Source organism: Felis catus, chromosome C1 (genome assembly GCF_018350175.1).
Source record: "Felis catus isolate Fca126 chromosome C1, F.catus_Fca126_mat1.0, whole genome shotgun sequence".
NCBI classification, from domain to species: Eukaryota; Metazoa; Chordata; class Mammalia; order Carnivora; family Felidae; genus Felis; species Felis catus.
Genome location: NC_058375.1, coordinates 169,515,660 through 169,534,937, shown reverse-complemented (window position 1 = coordinate 169,534,937; position 19,278 = coordinate 169,515,660). Strand labels below are relative to the sequence as shown.

Below are 19,278 nucleotides of genomic sequence, written 5' to 3'. Positions count from 1 at the left end.
ATTTTATAGACTGATTTCCATCCCAGCCTAGATGGACATCATTTTTTTTTTTTTTTGCAAAACTCCTAATTGACAGAGAAGCATATCAACATCAGTTAATATTTGTTTAATTAAAAAAATACCATTTAGAAATAAAGTCAAGACTTTTTGTTATACTATTAAATATTTTCTTTATAGCTGTTTTATTAATATCACAATTGCTGTTATACTGATAAAAAAGTTGTGTGCTAGATATGAGAAGTCTGCTTATAAGACACTGTATCAGTCTTTCACTCCACTCTACCCATCCCATATATTCACCTGTCACCTTGCTCCAATAATTGCAAAAATGAGCAAGGTCTTTAGAGTACAGATATTTTAAGCACCATGGTACCAGTAATATCAAAAGTGTATTTTCAGGGCAACCAGCACTTTTTGACAAGGTAAATAAAGGAATGTAAACTAGAAAAGAATTGTTTAATTACATCTTACCTGAAAACAAATGCAGCTCCAACAAAAAATAGGAACACATTACACCAAGTATACATAACCACAAACCATGCATTTATTTAAATGGCTGCTTCAATTTCACTACTACATAAATAAAGAATAGAGCGTAATGAAAATTTGTGAGAACTAATAACACTGTGATTCTTTATTTTAGTTAATTAAAAAAGGCGGAGGAATTCAAAAAAGAAGACTCCCATTTGGCACGTTAAAAATAAATGGATTTAACTATCACTTCATCAATATCATTCCACATAATAGTTTCATTGCCAGGGTATTGGTTCACTTGTGGAAAACCCAAATCATATTATTAGGTAAAGGCATGCTGCAATGATTTCTTTCCAGCATCAACTGGGGTTCATATTACACAGGTCATATTTATACTCAAGTGTCTTCAAACTCTGAACAAATGGAAACTTCCCTAACGAGACAACAAATATTTGACCTGACTTGTATCCATTTTGATGATTTTTCTTGTAAAGGAACTATATTCCCAGGAAACCGAGAGCCATGGAAGAGATGAAGTAAAATATGACTTTGAAAAAAAGATTAATAACAGCATTCAAATTTGCAATTCAAATCAATTTGTTTTCAACGCATAATACACATGAACTCTGTGATGTTTTAAGTGTAAATTCATGGGATTGTAGAGTTCAACCTAAATCTATGAAAATATGAATTCCTTAAGAATGGAAGGATAATTTGAACCAACAAACTTGACTCACAGAGTCCCTTTCCAGTACTTGTACCCACCGTGAGCACTGTATTAAGTAAGCCTGGGAACAAGTTACTTTAAATCAAGGAATGAGGTTTTCCTTCCTGAGGAAGAAAGGGGACTTTTTTTGTTTGGATCAAACATGTTAGTAGTATTAGTGTTAAGTACAAGGACCCTGATTTTAACTTCAAGACAAAATTATGAAGAAAACAGCCAACAAAAACGGATAATGAAAATATGTGTGGTTTTAAGAGATGAGTAACCAAGTTATAAATAAAATCAACAAGACTTCCTATTGAAGTTAACAAATATAAAGCCCCTTTCTCAGTTGGAACAAGTCAAACAAGATTTGAAATCTTTTCTCCAAACAGAAATAGTGATATTCTCTTCCATAGCAATGATTTTAATATTTCAACTCTACACACACTGACAACTTCTTGGTTTACATGTATTTGCTACTCTGAAATCAAGAAGAAACAAACTCTAGAGCTGGTCTCACAAGTCTATTATTATCTCTACCTCTTTTTTTTTTCTCTCTCTCTCAGAATCTTCAGCTGGAAGAAAATCAACTTAACATGATTTTACATGAAACCACCCTAAGTATTTAAAGTCATCATTTTTGATCCCCTCATTCACTCAACATAAAAGCATTTAAATGATTTAGGAAAAGTTAAGCATTAGGAAGGTAGCACTTTCAAATCCAAATCTTACCTGGTCAATTGAAATGGAACAACACCCCTGAAAGCCTTCTTGATTTGTGCTCCTCCTCAAGGGACAACTAAATCAGGCAGCCTATATTCTTAAACCCTCAAAGAAAAATCAGGAAGCTTGATCTGTGCACATAATGGCCTGCATAATGTAAGAAAGCGCCGTTTCTTGGCAACTAGAAAACAATCCTTTTCAATTAACTCACAGCAATTGGCCCACATTTGTTGTTAAACACAGAGTAAAGAAAATGTTTTAAGAACTCAAAAGAACTTGGTAATAGCTCACCAAGAAAGTCAGATCAGTTTGTTCATTTTGAAAAGCATTTTTAATTAATTGACTGCCCATTCCAATTGCCTAACCCTTTCCTAAGAGCTTTCATTGACACACCTGTCTCACTTCCTTGTTGTATATTATTTACTTAAAACCCAGTCCTGAATAGTTGCATCTGTTGCTGCAGAAACACAGCGAAAGCAGGAACAATGGTTCTAGCAAAGCAGAGGCATGTAATGTTACTCTGCTTTTGGTCATTTTGTATGCCATATTTCACTTTCTAAAATGTCAGCTTCAGTGTGGCCCTGGATGCTCATTAGGATACATAATTCAAAGCAGTTGTATGTTATGGTCTTGTAGCCGCTAAAGACCACCTTCAGCAGGCACACATTTAGGTGATATATAAGAAGTGCAGCTGGGCTAAATTGATTTTCTGCTATATCAACTGTTTTGAAAGGGCTCATATATACTTATGAGAATCTGGCCTTCTTCTTACGGTGCTGTGCATTCTTACATATAGATTGGAAATTTCATGTTTCAGAAGGGATCCTGTATTGGAGCCCTATTTAAGAATCTCTCTTCCAAAAGGCAAGTGGTGAGGAAAATAAAAGTTATACACAAATAATTTTTGCTGTTACACTTTACCATTTTAAATAGAAAAGATTTAACTATCTGTATGGTTACATCTCCCAAATGAGAAGATAGCTTAAAATGGATAATTTCCATCTCCAACCAAAGCCAAATTGCTTGAAGTTTGTCTTTATCACCCCTTCACTTTGCCAGAATTGACTAAGAGTGTATATTATGGTGTTGAACTTCAACAGTTCTTTTATTTCCTTTTTTTCTCCTTTTATCATCCAAATTTCTATGAAATGCATCTGCCTCATCTTGCTATCATTAACAGGCAATTTTTCTTAGGTATTATTTTAAAAACATATCCTTTGGGGGGCATTATGTTTTCATAAAGCACTTTCTCTGTTGGTGGGAATTGGAGGCAGTGTTGTATAGTGTTGAAGGTGATGTATTTAGGCAGACCTTCTGGCACCTTCAAATCATACTCTTGACAGCTGTGTCCCCATGGGAAGTGTCTATCCACCCCCCATGGATAGAACAGCCTGGCATAATTTTACAAGTGTTTCTTCAGCTTTAGTGCTAACCCTTACCCTTGCTAGCTCTATGTCCTTAGGCAGATTAGTTAAACATTTTGCGTCTCAGTTCCCTTATGTGTCAAATGGATTTAATAATATTTACATTATAGGGTTGTTGTGACGATTGACCAAGATTACATATGCAAAATTTCTTAAGACAGTGGCCAGAAGATGGTAAGGGCCCGAAGGTTAGCTGTGTTTTTAACATCATTGTTGTTGTTATTAATATTCCTAAACTAAATAACTTTCAAGGTCCTTTTCAGATTTAGGATTTCAAAGATTCTATAGAATTCTTAGGTAAAAATCTAAAATAACATAAAGAAAGTCTCTAGAGGCATATAATATAAAATTATCTTTTCTTTTTAATAGTTAATCCTCATTTACTGTCTAATATGTCTAACATTTAGAACTTTTGTATCGCTTTTCAGTAATAAAAGAAAATGCACACTTATTCTGAAAAGTGGGGAGTTGCTTTACTTTATGAAAAATGCCCTCATATTAAATACATTGCCTTAGTTTAACCAAAGGGATAGAGAAACAGAAATTCTGTAAGAATTTTTTTTCAAGACATTTTATTTCATGCAATACAATTATTAAAAGGTTCACAAGCTTTTGCTTTAGCTTTTGGCATTCATTTGGATGTATTTTTAGCCAGCAGCTGCAAATCCTAATTTTTAAGGAGAACTGTATGCTTTTGAGTATTTGCTATAAACATAGTCCTGCCAGAGTGGGCCATAAAGACTCCATCGGATCCTCTCCAGCTTGAAAGGCAAGTTTAACCTGAGGTCTCTGCTGAATCCGTTATGCAGCTCCCTCAATCAAAATACTCACCTTCTCTCTGCTAGGAAAAAAATTCAAAATTAGTAAGAGGCCAAATGAACCAGTCTTTCTCAGAGAGATTGGATTCAGCTACTTAGGTAGATATTTACTATTATCTGCTTGGTATATGACAGTTGCATCCCTTGGTCTTTATTTCTGACAGTCTTGTTTGCCTCAGTATCCTGAAATAGCAAATTTTGGCACAGGGCAAATTAACCTATGAAATCTTAAAAAAAAAAAAAACCTGAAAGGACAATATTTGTGTAAAAGTGCTGAACTCCGGAGGTTGTAACAGAAATACTCTGTAAAATATCAATCTAGTGTCTCTCTTCACGGAACAGTGCATGTAATATGAAAGCAGTGCTGTATATGCTGCTGGGAAATGTGAACTCCTCCCCACAAATTCTGTGGTAATCTAAGTCACTGAGTGAATTTCCTTCCATATAACTCTGAAAAAAGTCTTCAAAGTTCAGTGCTACCAACTTGAACAGCACAAAAACATAGCATAACATATGGTATTTAGTAGTAACGTTTGGGTATCCTTATTTCTGATTCAAGTATGATGTTGAAAAATGATTCAGATGGGAAATATTAGCACTTAAACAAAAATAAAGTCAGTGCTGTTGTACAAAAACATGTAGAGGTCATAGATAATCCCCACAAGTTATCAATTTGCAAACAAGACATTGTCTCACATGACACAAATTGATAAGGACAGTGCAAAACAATTCTTATGGGTAGTATTTAATGATGAAATATCTTGCAAAATAAAATATTTTATAAGCATTGGCTAAAAATACGAATAAAATTTTAGTAGGGTATACTCAGTCAAAATATAATAGAACCCAACCAAATTTTCTACGTTCTCCCTTTTCGAGCAAGGAAAATTCAGGTATGAAAATTCAGGTATGAGAAGTTGCTTGGATGCCCATCAGAAGGGTGCTGTTTCTATAAATTAGAATTCTAATCTGCAAGCCTCACAGTAAGAAAGAACTGACCTTGGGAAACTTATCAACATGCAGATTCTTTGGCCACAAACCCAGAGATACTTATTGAACATCTTCAGTGAGGCCAAGGAATCTGTATTTCAGTAGGTTTTCCTCACATGGATGCAGGTGAGTTTAAGGGCACAGTTGAGAACTATCCATCCAGAGAAACACAGTTCGGCTCAATCTCTGCTTCTCTGACAGAGGGAACACTTGGACAATTGAAAGAGGAGGAAGGTGGCCCAAAGGAAGAAATGCAATTAGTCATGAGGAAGAGTAGAAAAACACAGCTCAGCTTCCCTGGGCCAGAGACAAGGATGGAAAAGGGTAGAGCATGAATCTTGAGAGACAAAGGGAAGATACCTTTAAGGATGTCCTATTTCATACTTATAGTGACATTTAATGTAATGGTATAAAAGTTAACATCCTTAAAATAGACTACCAGGCTGCTTCTCTTATCTCTCATTTCTTACTATTTCCCTAGCTGACTCCACTTGCCCTGCTAACTATTCCTTAAAACAGGTTATCTTTTTCTACTTCCTTTACATCTTTCTTTAAATGTCAAAAGTCCTTCTGTCACCACACTACCTAAAACCACACCCACTGCCAACCTCATTGACACTCCCTAATCTCTTCCTGTCTTAATTTTCCCTTTATCATTTATTACCATATTCATGTTGTTCATTTTCTGTCTAGACTGTAAGCTCTGTGATGGCAGGGATTTTGACCTGTTTTGTTTACAGATATATCCCCAGCATCTACATGTTACCTGATAAATGATAACTAGTACTACACAGGATTAAAGAGGTTTCCCAGTAAAAGGAAAAGGATTTTCTTCAGCACTAGAAGTAGAGAAAAATTTCATTTAAAATATTTGATTTTTAAAAAATTCTCTGTGTTTCAGAGAAGAAGACGGGTGCCAGGGTGGTTCAGTCAGTAAAGCGTCTGACTTCAGCTCAGGTCATGATCTCACCGTTCATGGGTTCAAACCCAGTGTTCGGTTCTGTGCTGACAGCTCAGAGCCTGGAGCCTGCTCTGAATTCTGTCTCCTTTTTCTCTTCCTCCACCATTCTCTCTCTCTCTGTGTCTCTCTCTGTCTCTCTGTCTCTGTCTCTCTGTCTCTCTCTCTCTCTCAAAAATAAACATTAAAAATTTTTTGAAAAAAGAAAAAAGAACTGAAGTATGGGAATCTTTTCAACTGTTACAGTGCTCGAAGGTATATTTGTTTTCCCTTCTTTAACAAAAGTAAGCATGGGTAGTTATTGTTTAACCCTATCGAAAGCTAATAATTGTGTCACTTTAGCCTTGGGGAAATGAAAAACAGGAAACATTTTATTGAGGTGCGTAGATTCATGAGTAATATTTTAAAAGGTTATTTGAAGGTTGTTAACAGAATTGTTTTTGAACAGAGCTGTGGTAAGGTAAAATAAAAATCTGTATTTTTGAAAAACCATTAAAAATTAGAAATTGGCCACTGATATTCTGTTTCTTAACATACATGGCTAAACTTAAATATTATTTTTTGAATAAAACCATTACAGAAATAATCCTTAAGCAATGGAAATTATTATTCTAGTTAATAATGGCAAGATTACTGTATTATATTGCAGAATGTGTTTCTTCCAAATAGTCTGACATACAAAGATTAAAGATAGGAATGACCTCACCAGTTCACTGAAAAGGGAGAAAAGGCCTTGCCTACCTCAAAATCTTTTCTTTACTCCTTTCCCAATTCTTGTTCCTTAGAAAAGTCCACTTTTATTTGTATATCACAGGGGACTTTCCTCCCATAATAACAGAAAAGACCTCTAAGTTGTTTGTAGTGACACGGTAATGGCTTGGTGGCTTTCCAATTGTCTTACCTAGTGGACAGCTGAGTCCTGTTCAATGGACAGACCTCTGACACTGGGTACATAGAAGTGCCAGGGCAGGTGCAAAAGTATACTGTGTCTCCAACAGTGTTCTTTATATGTGTATTCCAAAATATTGTCTCTCTATATCTTTTTCTTTCTTTCTTTCTTTCTTTCTTTCTTTCTTTCTTTCTTTCTTTCTTTCTTTCTTTCTTTCTTTCTTTCTTTCTTCTTTCTTTCTTTCCCTATCTCTCTTCGCCCCCTTTCTCCTGTCTCATACACACCACACACCCACACACACACACACACACACACACACACACACACACACACACAAAATACCTATTGAAAGTGTTTACTCTTATCTGCCTTGTTAACTATGCATCTACTCTGTGCCAAGCACTGGTGAGTAAATGACATGTGTTATCTCATTTAACCAATAAACCAATCCTAGAAGGTGAATACTTTTATCTCCATGTTACAGATATGGAAAATGAGCCACAGACAGTGTAAGTAAATTTCCCAGTCACATTTATTAGTCAGAGAAGCTAAAACCAGATCTGACTGACACCAGAACTTATGCTTTTAGCCATCGCACTATATGGCCTCTCCTTAGCCTCCCACCACATCCAACATGTGAGTGTACTTGGAAGACCCCTGACCTTTGTGTGTTTAATAAATAATAACATAAAACAGAATGCCTGGCAGATCCACTGCTTGTAGCTCTCAGAATGGATTTCTTTAGTGCAATTACTTTTTTTTTTTTTTTTGCTATTTATAAAACACCATGAATTTCTTTTAAGGACAAAAGAAGCAAACATTTTCATGCAGTCTTATGTAATAATGTGCAATTTAGAACTAATCCTTTCAGTCCAGGGACGGAAGACTGACACTCTTAACAAAACTCATTGTGTTCTTTGGTGCTGCCATAACAAGGTATGTTTCAAGGATGAAATTCTGGCTGGCAGATGGATTTCTTGGCATCACTATACATGCATCACAGAAATTATTTTGTTTCAGAGGATTCCAACAAGATGCCTGACATTTTTTGGAAGATATTTCCACTTATAAATGTGGTAATTTGTTAGATAGTGGTGTTAATGGACAAAAACAAAGGTTTTAATGGCTTGTGTCCTGTTTATAATTTTGTATGATGGGTAAAATGCATTTATTGAAACTCATCCTAATTCAGGTCTTGGTATATAATATTCTTGTAGCTCCCCTCATCCACATGTAGAACTGCTCTGTATCCCATGGCACAATAAATGGAAACACTTTACTACATACTTAAGCTAACATGGAGCAGAGAGGAATATTCAGCTGCATATCTGTGTGGCCAGAGTTGCTCCCTATAATAGACCACTTGAAGAGCATCCATAGTTCTTCCACATCATTTCTTTGCCATTTGTTATTCAAGGCTGCTACAAGGTTATCAAAATCCCACATATTATTGGGGCGCCTGGGTGGCGCAGTCGGTTAAGCGTCCGACTTCAGCCAGGTCACGATCTCGCGGTCTGTGAGTTCGAGCCCCGCGTCGGGCTCTGGGCTGACGGCTCAGAGCCTGGAGCCTGTTTCCGATTCTGTGTCTCCCTCTCTCTCTGCCCCTCCCCCGTTCATGCTCTGTCTCTCTCTGTCCCAAAAATAAATAAACGTTGAAAAAAAAAAATTAAAAAAAAAAATGCCACATATTATTGGAGTATGGGAACCTGACTGTCATTCTGAAATGCAAGTAAAATCTCTGATAATGTAGGAATCTCCCTCAGGCCTAGAATAATCAAAAACTGAAAAGGGTCAAGAGAAGAACATAAGGGTCAGCCCTCTGCTTTTAGACAAATGACTGCTTACATCACCCAAGGTAGCCAGTAATGGTGTCCCCTCTTCTTAAAGATAGAGGTAGAGAACTCTCATGGTGCCTCACCAGTTTTAACCTAAACCACAGAACTCCCTTTCTTTTCCTATCAAAATTCATTATTTCAACAGACACTTAAGGAGCATCCCCAATGTGTCTGGCATTATTATAAGGGTTGGGGTTAAAAAGAAAGCAAGACAGCAAAGCCCTTTTGGTGGGTTTTAAAAAATGACTGCAAAATTCTTACATATTCCTCACATTGAGAGGTGAGTATACATTCCTTCATTTTGAATGTGGGTGGGTTTATAACTACTTTGACTATAGACTAAGGAGAAATGATGCTATGTGATTTCTGAGACCAAGTCATAAAAGATGAAACGGCATTTACCTTGCACATGAGAACACTTACACTCGGAGTCCCGAGTTCTAACTTAAGAAGTTCAACTACCCAAAGCTACCAAGGTGTGAGGAAGCTAAGCCACATGAACATGCCCCAGTTGATAATCAAGCTGAGCTCCCAGTCAACAGCTAGCTTTCAACTGCCAGACATGAGAATGAGCGCTCCTGGATATTCAGCCCAGTTGAACCTTCACATGACCATATAGTTCTGGACCACATTTGACAATGACTGCATGAGTAGCTCCAGGTAGGATCTTCCCCAAATTACTGGAAACAAAATCCTGAGAAGAATAAAATGAATGTAGATTTTTGTATGGATTTGCTATCTAGCAAGAGTAGCAGATTTTGTTACCTGGACGTGGGTTTTACCAGCACCGGTGAGCCTCATGGTGACTGTCAGTGAAGACTTGAAGGAGAGTGAATGGAATAGTATTGGGAGCTAGAAGATGGAAGATCTTTGATATATAGTGGTAGAAAGTTTGGGAAAACTGTCACCTGCAGAAAATAGAAATGTATCTAGTGAACTAATTGATCTGGCTAGGGTTATTTCTGAGCTAAATGTTGAAAGTGACAACTAATTCCTTTTAGCTGCATAAGATAAAGAGATAGGAGCTAAAGAAGAAATTATTCCATTTTTAAGCAGAATGTAGGACAAATAAAAGTGGCCCCTGATTTGTTAGTTTCAAAGATAAAAATTTTTCTCATCCCCAGTTTCTTCCTGAAGAAGACACTCAAAAAGTGACACAGAGCCTCTAGGCAAAGATCAAATCCAGGGTGCTGTCAGAAAATGTGGTCTCAAACACTATGAAGCAAAATGTATGGCTGTAAAGCCTTTTCTTAAGAATTGAATTATTTGAGGTGATTTCTCATAGACCCTTTCAAATAGCCTTTTATGGGTTTTCAGGATATGCCTATTAATTTTCAATTAATCATAGCTCTTCTAAGAATCTTAAAGGAATGGGTCCCCAATAGTCTCAAAAGGAACCCAAGGTAGCAGTCTATTCTGAGGTCAGCTTTACAGTTTTTGCATAGGGACACACTGTTTAAGATTGAATATTTTAAGCAAAAATCAAGGTATCGTATCACTATATAAAGCCAAAATCATGCCAAGTTACAGGTGAGATATATTTTTAAGAGGTTTCCCCAACAGATTCTAAAATACAACTTTTTTATGGGAAGTATATACATGGCTATTGTGCTTTTGCCTGATCAAAGTCTCCTACAAAGGTATGTTTGTGGAGTCCTTAAGATGCAAGGACAACTACTGTTGTAGCAGGCATCAGGCATGCATTGGGATCCCCACTAGAGGCTGCTAACCTGTTAGCCATACACTGCATATATTCTCAGGCAGTCCGATTTCAGGCAACAGGCAGAAGGATTTCGAGTTTGAAGAGAGCAGGCTGTGTTGCAGTAGTGGCAGCTTTCAGAGTCAGAGATGTGAAGATTAAAAGGAATTTTATGGACTTGGCATTAGGAGGTACACATGATCTCAGTCCTGCCAGAGCTTCACATCTGTGACGAAATACTTGACAGCATCGAGTAGTGCACTTGATAATGGGGAGAGTTGCTGGGACTCGTAAATCCACTTCCCCACCATGCACCAACAGGAAGGAGAAGAGTTCTCTGGAAATGTGTTAATAGAGAGTCTTTTGCAATGAGCCATATGACAAGGTGTTATTGAACAGTTTGGAAAATCGGATTCAGTCAAAGCATGTTATTACAAGAGCAACATACAGCAAGGCATTATTAGAGAAGCTTTAGAACTCATGGGAGATCTAAATTCTCCTTGTTAGCAAGGCTTTATTCAAGAAGAAAAGAAAGGAGGGGTAACAGATGCTGTCTTTGTGGCACTCAACCAAATGGCAGAGTTGAACCGGAGGCCTTAGTTGAAACGTGGGGAGTTGCAGTTGATGATGCTTGTTCATTAGCCTTCCTAGTAAGTCGACTGTCCTGCAAGTAAGGTCCCATAGAGTGGCTTACAATCTCCAGCTCTGACCAGAAATCCAGACAAAAATGGGAACCCTGGTGAGAGACTCCATTAATTTAGTTTTAGCGTATGACACCTGAGTTCAGAGAGAGAACAGCTGGGATCATCGAGGCACAAACCACCTCTAACTACCCATTTGTATGGTGCTTATTCAATGCATAGTGTTGCCTGGTGAGAGAAAAGTATCTTCCTTTCCATTTTTGAAAAAAAAAACTTGGGTATAGAAAAGATGGGTATTTTTTAGCAAACAACACTTTCCATGGGAGACTTTCCTTAGCCATGTAGAAATTAAGATCAGAAGGCAAGGAGGAAGCAAGGAGGTGAGTCGTCCCTGCAAGCAAAATTGCCCAATAAGTATTCTGGCTCCTTCTGTAGGAGGCAGGGATCATGCATGCAGGGCCTGAAAAGAACAGAAGCTGATGCTTTTTCCTGTATGTAGGAGTCATTAACTTAGAAGTAAGCCTTGATCCTGAGTGGAAACGATGATAGAAGGCACTGGTGAGAATTTTATTTTTTTCAGGCCCGTATTTTATAATGCTGTAATCTGCAAGCTAGGGACAGCTGCATAGCCCCTAGAGAGCCACATGCCACAGAGGTGTTTGCTGGTGCAGGGAGACCCTGCTCAATTGGTCTGGGGCAGTGGCACAACTGGCATGGATGACGAGCATTGTGGAGGTGAGTGTGAGAAACTTCTCCAGTATCCCAGTGACAGGGCTGAGCCAGAAAGAAATGCCTCCAGTGCCAGTTCAAATCCTCAAAGAGAAAAAGAAGTTGTTTGGTGCTCAAAGGAAGAGTTGGAGGCTTGGGCGTTAAAAGTAAATCCCCTCTTGTTTTCTCAGCCATACCTTAAGAAGAGGATTTTTATGGAAGGTGAGAAAGAGGCTGCATTTTCACCTCAGGGAAGGCTGTATAGATGCTGCCACATACCACCTAGATGTCTTTTAGAATCAAAGGTAGGCACTCCCCTTATTGGCTGGGATCTGGATGCTGAAGGGTCACAGCTGCGTCCTCCTTCAGGCATTGACCTTGGCTCAAGGAAGCTGCCTCACCCAAGGTTATGCCCTCTTCCTGTGACACAGCACAGATCCAATGCCTGGGCAATGCAGGATACAAAGGCTTGCCCCCCTTGCCTTGATTTGGGACATATCTAAAGGGCCACTCCACCTTCAGAGATCCTCATGGGATTCACTGAGGCCATGAAGCTGTTCCTGTAATTACATCGTGGGTCAACTTCTCACATGTCTTGGATTCTCACTAATTCCCTTAACAAGTTAATTTAAATATTTGTTCGTAACTTGATGTTAAGACACTTCATCAGATTCTGTGAGAATCAGAATTATGATCTGGTTGGTCTCTGCCTTCAGGGAGATTTTAACTTACAGAAATGATAAATGACTATAATAAAATGTAATACAAGGCTGGGTGGCCTAAGTGTAAGGTGCTAAGGCATTCATTCAGCACACCTACCATGTGCTCTGTGTAGCAGTGTGAGGATAAATAAAATAGCCTCTGTTGTTAAGGATTTCAGTGTGTTCAGGGGAAGGGAAATCCATTATTGACAGGAGTTTCTTCACGGAGCCTCAATTTGTTTGTTTATTTAAGTCCCCACACACATACAATTTTGAGTTGGATCATAAAAAGTAATTAAGCATTTCATGGAGGGTTGAGGTGTGATGGAGTGGGAGGAAAATTCTAGGTCGAAGTAGTAACATGAAGGCAGTAAATGGAAGACTCTTTTCTCACAGTAGTTTCTGATAGGATCTTTCAATGTGTAGCTGTTAATAGAATGTTTACCGTGCAACTGGGGTCCTATGTGGGGGAGAGGCCTGAAAACAAAGATAAGGAATAATGCCTTTGTTTAGTATAAAGCATAAAGATTTTTTCTAGCTTATCTCCTATATTTATTTATAACTTCATTGTCTATCTCACAGTCTCTCTATCTCATATCCTTTCATTGTTTATTGATGGTGATATCACAGTCCCTATTCTTCACATCCTCATTTTTTGACTTTCACTTTCATTCCACCTCATGTGCCTTCATCCTGGACCATGTTTGTCATTTCTTTTCCAGAAACAATACACTGCTGTTTTAAACCACTTAGTTTTGAGGCAGTGTGATACACAACAGGAGACAACCCATATATCCTTTGGACTCTTTCACAATAGCCTCACTCACAGGTGGCCTGGAGAAAGGGCAGAGGGGGCAGTCTTCCCAATTGGCAGAGGTTTGGGTGGTGTGGATCATCATCTATTTCGCGTCAAAAGACAAGTATGTTGGGGCTCCTGGTGGCTCAGTCAGTTAAGCGTCCGACTTCGGCTCAGGTCATGATCTCGTGGTCTGTGAGTTCGAGCCCAGAGTCGGGCTCTGTGCTGACTGCTCAGAGCCTGGAGCCTATTTCAGATTCTGTGTCTCCCTCTCTCTCTGACCCTCCCCCGTTCATGCTCTGTCTCTGTCTCAAAAATAAACGTTAAAAAAAATTAAAAAAAAAAAAAGACAAGTATGTTGATATAAGATTAAACATATATGGGGCACCTGGGTGGCTTAATCGGTTGAGTGTTCAACTTCGGCCCGGGTCATGATCTCACAGTTTGTGAGTTCAAGCCCCACGTGGGGCTCTGTGCTGACAGCTCAGAGCCTGGAGCCTGCTTCAGATTTTGTGTCTCCCTTTCTCTCTGCCCCTCCCCTGCTTGCTCCCTCCTTCTCTCAAAAATAAATACACAATTAAAATTTTTTTAAAGAAGATTAGATATATAGACTCAATAACAGTGACAAATGTTTGGGCTTGTTGGTCAAGGGCTTGGAAGGAGAAATGTTAAAAAAATTGAGACAGAGGGGTCTGAGGAAGGAACATGCAAATTGACATGTCACCATGGGTGTGAAATATGATAACTCTGATCCACCTAAACATGTAGCCCAGAGAGAATCTACTATTGAAGGTTATAGAAACAATCTTATGGAATAACTTAGCTAGTTGATACTAGTCAGTCTTTGTCAAAAGCCACCCCAGTGTTGTACAAAGGGCTTATATGGGAGAAGCTATGTAGGCTGTGTACGGGCCCAACAACGTGAATTACCACTCACCAAGGTGGACCTAGTACTGCTGCTGCCAATTACCTAACCTGAGAGCAGTGATACTAATACTAATAGAGCACCCTCTAATAGAGCACCATCCCTTGAGGGGACCAACTAGCCAAAGTTGATTACATTGTGGCCATTCCATCTTGGAAGGCAGAAATTTATTTTGAGTAGAGTTCTCTATGTGATTGCCTTTTCTGCCCATTAGGCACACAGGCAGCATCATTACTCAAGGGCAAATAGAATTTTTGATTTACCAACATGTGATCCTACATAGATTACATTGGAACAAGCAGTGCACTTTATGACAAATAAGACGTGACAATAGGCACCTGACAATGAGATTCACTGGTCCTATCACATATCCTATCACTCGATTCTGCCAGCCTGATGGAGTGATGGAACGGCTTTTTTAAGGTACATCTAAGGTGGCAACTTGGAAATTATACTCTACAAGGATATGGTGCCCATCTTTATTCTCCAGGATAAAGAGCACACCCTAAATCATCAACCATCAACCATACATCGATCTGGGAACTAGGGAGAAGGGACTCCACTTATTATCACTCCCAGTGACCCATTTGGAAAATCTGTACTTTCTATCCCCACAACTCTAGGTTCTGTAAGTCTAGTAGTTGTGATTCTCAGAGGGAGGATGGTTCTGCAGGAGCCCCAGTAAACTTTAGCTATGACTGCCACGAGGTTACTTTAGGTTCTTTGTGCCAGGGATCCAGTAGGCCAAAGAAAAGATCCACATCCTGGCAAGAGTAATTGTCTCTGATCATCAGAAGAGGGTAGGGCTGCTTTTATGTAATAGAAACAGAGAAAAATACACTTGACACCCAGGTGATGTGCTAGAGAAAGGGTAGGGTAGAAGGGGGTTCTTGGTATTCCCTAGACTAACTTTTCTGGTAAACAGACATGTGCAGAAGCCACATCCTAAGAAGGTTCTCAGGGCCTGGGGTGAGCCTGGGTCATCCCACCAAGTAAGTGAGTGAGACAAACTGATGTGATAGTTGAAAGTAAGCAGAATCTAACAGATGATTTAATAGATGAGGGAGACTACAAATATCAGATGCATCCTGGAGAATATCTGCAAGGGGCACCTTAAACTTGTCCCATTAAACTCCTCATAATGTTTTCCTAGGAAAGGATATCATTATTAATCCTGGAGTTGTTCCCTTTGTGGAGACAATATGCTATATGAAGCAAGTAGAACTAAATGGTATACGGATGGATTATAGTGGATGCATTTGGACACTGCCCAGATTCTCCTTCATGGTCAAGGCTTCATGGTCTCAGATACTAGTAGTGTTTGCTAATGATCCACAGTTACCTGCAACTCTGGGATTTGCCCTTATGTGAAGGAAGCTGCCTTGAGCAAGTCTATGCACCTGTCCCCAGCTGCAGCTGTATCCAATGATTGTAGGGTATGTTTGCTAATGTGGGACATCTTTGTAGGATCATCTCAGCCTTGAGAGACCTCTGTGGGGTTGACTGAGACTACTATTTCAACTGAATCTCATTTTAACTTCTCTCTCTGCCTGGTCTTGTCTTCCTTGCTTCTTCACATATACTGATTCTAAGAGCACTTCCAGTAAACCTCCTGCATGCAAATCCTGGGGAGACTGCCTGCAACAGTGGGGTAAATTCATAAACCTAAATGGCTGAGAAGGGGAAATCCTGAGGCTTTCTTTATTCTAATAACCTCCTTAAGGGGTTTTGTTTATATAATGCTGAGTGTAGGAGACAGTTAAACTCCACATAAAATAAGAATTCAGAATTCACAGGGAGCAAGTTCATAAGGAGGGAACAAAAACTACATGAAGGAGTTTTATTTTATTTTATTTTTTTAATTTTTTTTAACGTTTATTTATTTTTGAGACAGAGAGAGACAGGGCATGAACGGGGGAGGGGCAGAAAGAGAGGGAGACACAGAATCGGAAGCAGGCTCCAGGCTCTGAGCCATCAGCCCAGAGCCCGACGCCGGGCTCAAACTCACGGACCGCGAGATTGTGACCTGAGCTGAAGTCGGATACTTAACCAACTGAGCCACCCAGGCGCCCCATGAAGGAGTTTTAAAAAAAGAAAAAATCAAAACAGAAAAGAAGAAACTTGATAAACATGAGAGGGAAAGATTTCTTGTTGAAACCAATGAAGGGACTGAGTTTTGCATCCAGGTTGATGAGAGGAGGTAGGCGTATGTAGATACAAGAGTCAGACAGACTCGATACTCCTGCCCTGACCCTGGGACTTCTAAGAGGTCTTTAAAATTGGGGCTTTGAGGGGAAGAAAAATACATGGCAAATAAGTAAATTACAAAATACATTTGGTGTCTCAAGTAGTATTTTTCTGGAGTTGTGTTTTCTTTTTTTACACTAGTATCTCTTCCTTCCTAAATATGTTCCTTTGTATTCAGTTATTTTCTGTTGTCACTGATTAATCAGCAGTTTTATTATAAACCTAGGGGTTATCTTTGACTTGCTTTCTCTCAAAGGCAACATCAATACCTCTGGAAATTTTATTGGCTCTGCCTTCAAAATATATTCAGAATCTAGGAAGTTCTTCAGGCAAAAGGAATATAAGACCAACCATAAAACTTGGATCTACATCAAGAAATGAAGAGCATTGGAAATGGAATCAAGCAAGGTAACATAAAATTAATTTTTATTCTTTTAATTACTTCAAAAGATAACTGGATGTCTAAAGCAAAAATAATGGTAACTATTATATATTTATCCAAAATGTAAATGCAAAATGTATGACAACAACAGCAGATGGAAGGGAGGAATTGGATGGATAGTATGTTAAGGTCTTTCTACTACATATGAAATTATCGATACATTATTTTAAGGTAGATCATGACTAACTAAATTGTATATTTAAAAACCTACAGCAACTACCAGAAGTTGTATAAAAAGACATATATTTCTATAGTAGAAATAAAGTAAAATTAAAAAAAATACTCAGTGAATTCAACAGTAGGCAGAAAAAGAGGACAAAAGAGATGAAGAACAGATAAAACATTAGAAAACAGCAATAAAGGGGCACCTGGGTGTTTCAGTTGGTTAAGTAGCCAACTTAGGCTCAGGTCATGATCTCACAGTTTGTGAGTTTGAGTCCCACATTGGGCTCTGTACTGACAGCTCAGAGCCTGGAGCCTGCTTTGGATTCTGTGTCTCCCTCTCTCTCTGCCCTTCCCCTGCTCATGGTCTGTTTCTCATTCTCTCAAAAATAAATAAACATTTAAAAAATTTAAAAAAACAGCAAGATGATAGAGTTTGACCTACCTATAGACTACTTATGTTAAATATAAATAGTATAAACACACTAAAAGGCTCAGGTTGTCAAAATGGATAAGAAAGCAAGACCAAACTATATGCTTCTACAAAAAAGCCATTTTAAATGTAGGACATAAATAAGTTCAGTATAGATATGTCAGTCTCTCCTTCTCTCCCTACCCCTCCCTGCTCCCTACTTCTTTCTCTCAAAAATAAACTGTAAAAAAAAAGTAGATATGGAAAAAGAGGACAGTGATTTTTGTATATTATAAACATCCAAAATAGTGCCTAGCGTATAATATGCACTAAATAATTTGAGGGGTTAAAGGGAGGAAGGAGACAAGGGAGGGGGAAATGGGAGGAAGAAGGGAAAAAATCAAGGGGAAAATAAATCTTTTATAATTTCATTTTGCTAATATTTAAGAAGAGATGTTATGTTTGAAGCTTTGGTGCAGTAAACTCCAAACTACTTGTTACAGAACATATAATTGCTCTAAAATATTGTGCCAAACCTTCTCTCTCTTTTTTTTAACCAAGTGAATTGTATTCACAGGTGAGCCATAAAGGTACAAACATATTTTTTTCTCTCAATGCTTGTTTATTTCTATGGTAAAGCCTTTAGAAATCTACTTACTGTAATTTTCATATTTCTTCCCATATCTCTACATGATTTGTAGATTTTTCTGGTTCTTTTTAAAAACATTTTTTTTATTGGTTTTCTTTATTTTTGAGAGGCAGAGAGAGACAGACCACGTGTGGGGGAGGGGCAGAGAGCGAGGGAAAAACAGAATCAGAAGCAGGCTCCAGTCTCTGAGCTGTCCACACAGAGCCTGATGCAGGGCCTGAACTCACAAACCGCGAGATCATGACCTGAGCTGAAATTGGACACTCAACCAACTGAGCCACCCAGGCGCCCCAGATTTTTCTGGTTCTTAAGTATGGTGTTTTGGTGAGTAAACATGGGATTCATACTAAGGGCAGGAGTTGGCTACGTGTATGTCTATCTACATGCCTTGGAAATAACATTTCAATGTACATATGTATATTTAGTCACAGGGGGATCTTCATTAATTTGTATGTCTCAAAAAAGTTTGAAATATTCACTGATTGTGTTCATGTTACAATTTAGAGGTTAAGAATGTGAGCCTTGGAATCAGACTCCCTGACTGTGATGACATACATTTGAATGTATGACTTACTGTTCTGAGCTTCTGTTTCTGGTATAAAATGGGGATGCTAATACTGACCCCATTGGTTCTTTGTGTGTACAAAAAGAATTAATACATATATAAGACTTAGCAGCATATATAAAATTTAGTATTCAAATGACAATTATTATAATCATTAATATTTGTAAAATCCCATTTTTAAATAAGTTATTTAAAATTTGAAGTAGTTGGCCTTTACAATGTTATCCATAGTGCATAAATTCCCAGACTACATAAGAGAGGACACAGAAAGTCAATAAATACAAATAAATTTCATTGTATATCTGGGTTGACTATATAAAACTGTCCTGTTCATTCACTTACTCATTCACTGAACTAACAATTTTTAGCACCTTCGTTTTGGTCGGTGTGTATCAGTGATAATTTTCTTCAGAAAAATAGATTCTGGGTTATGAAATCCTCTTGCACAGAAGCTCTATGAGTGATACCAAGACATTCTCCTTCACAGGGCTCATTCTCTAACCCGTCAGGGCCT

General features: G+C 38.3%; 1 protein-coding gene and 1 long non-coding RNA gene across 19 annotated transcripts in view; one reads left to right on the top strand and one right to left on the bottom strand.

Annotated features, from left to right (window-relative positions):
- The window catches only part of LOC123379195, a 161,904-nt gene that overhangs the window by 50,552 nt on the left and 92,074 nt on the right, over positions 1–19,278 (top strand). For 16 of the 18 annotated variants that reach the window (XM_045034103.1, XM_045034095.1, XM_045034098.1 and 13 more), the window contains 2 exons: positions 12,057–12,170; positions 16,791–16,942. In XM_045034103.1, the coding sequence (XP_044890038.1) occupies positions 12,057–12,170; positions 16,791–16,942 (266 nt within the window). The remainder of the gene's footprint in view (positions 1–12,056; positions 12,171–16,790; positions 16,943–19,278) is intronic. The other 2 variants (XM_045034097.1, XM_045034096.1) reach the window with 1 other exon arrangement.
- On the bottom strand, positions 3,798–11,338 carry LOC123379196. The gene is made up of 3 exons (XR_006583384.1): positions 10,548–11,338; positions 9,583–9,725; positions 3,798–4,168 (listed from the first exon to the last, which is right to left on the bottom strand). It is a non-coding gene; the product is annotated as an uncharacterized LOC123379196 (long non-coding RNA).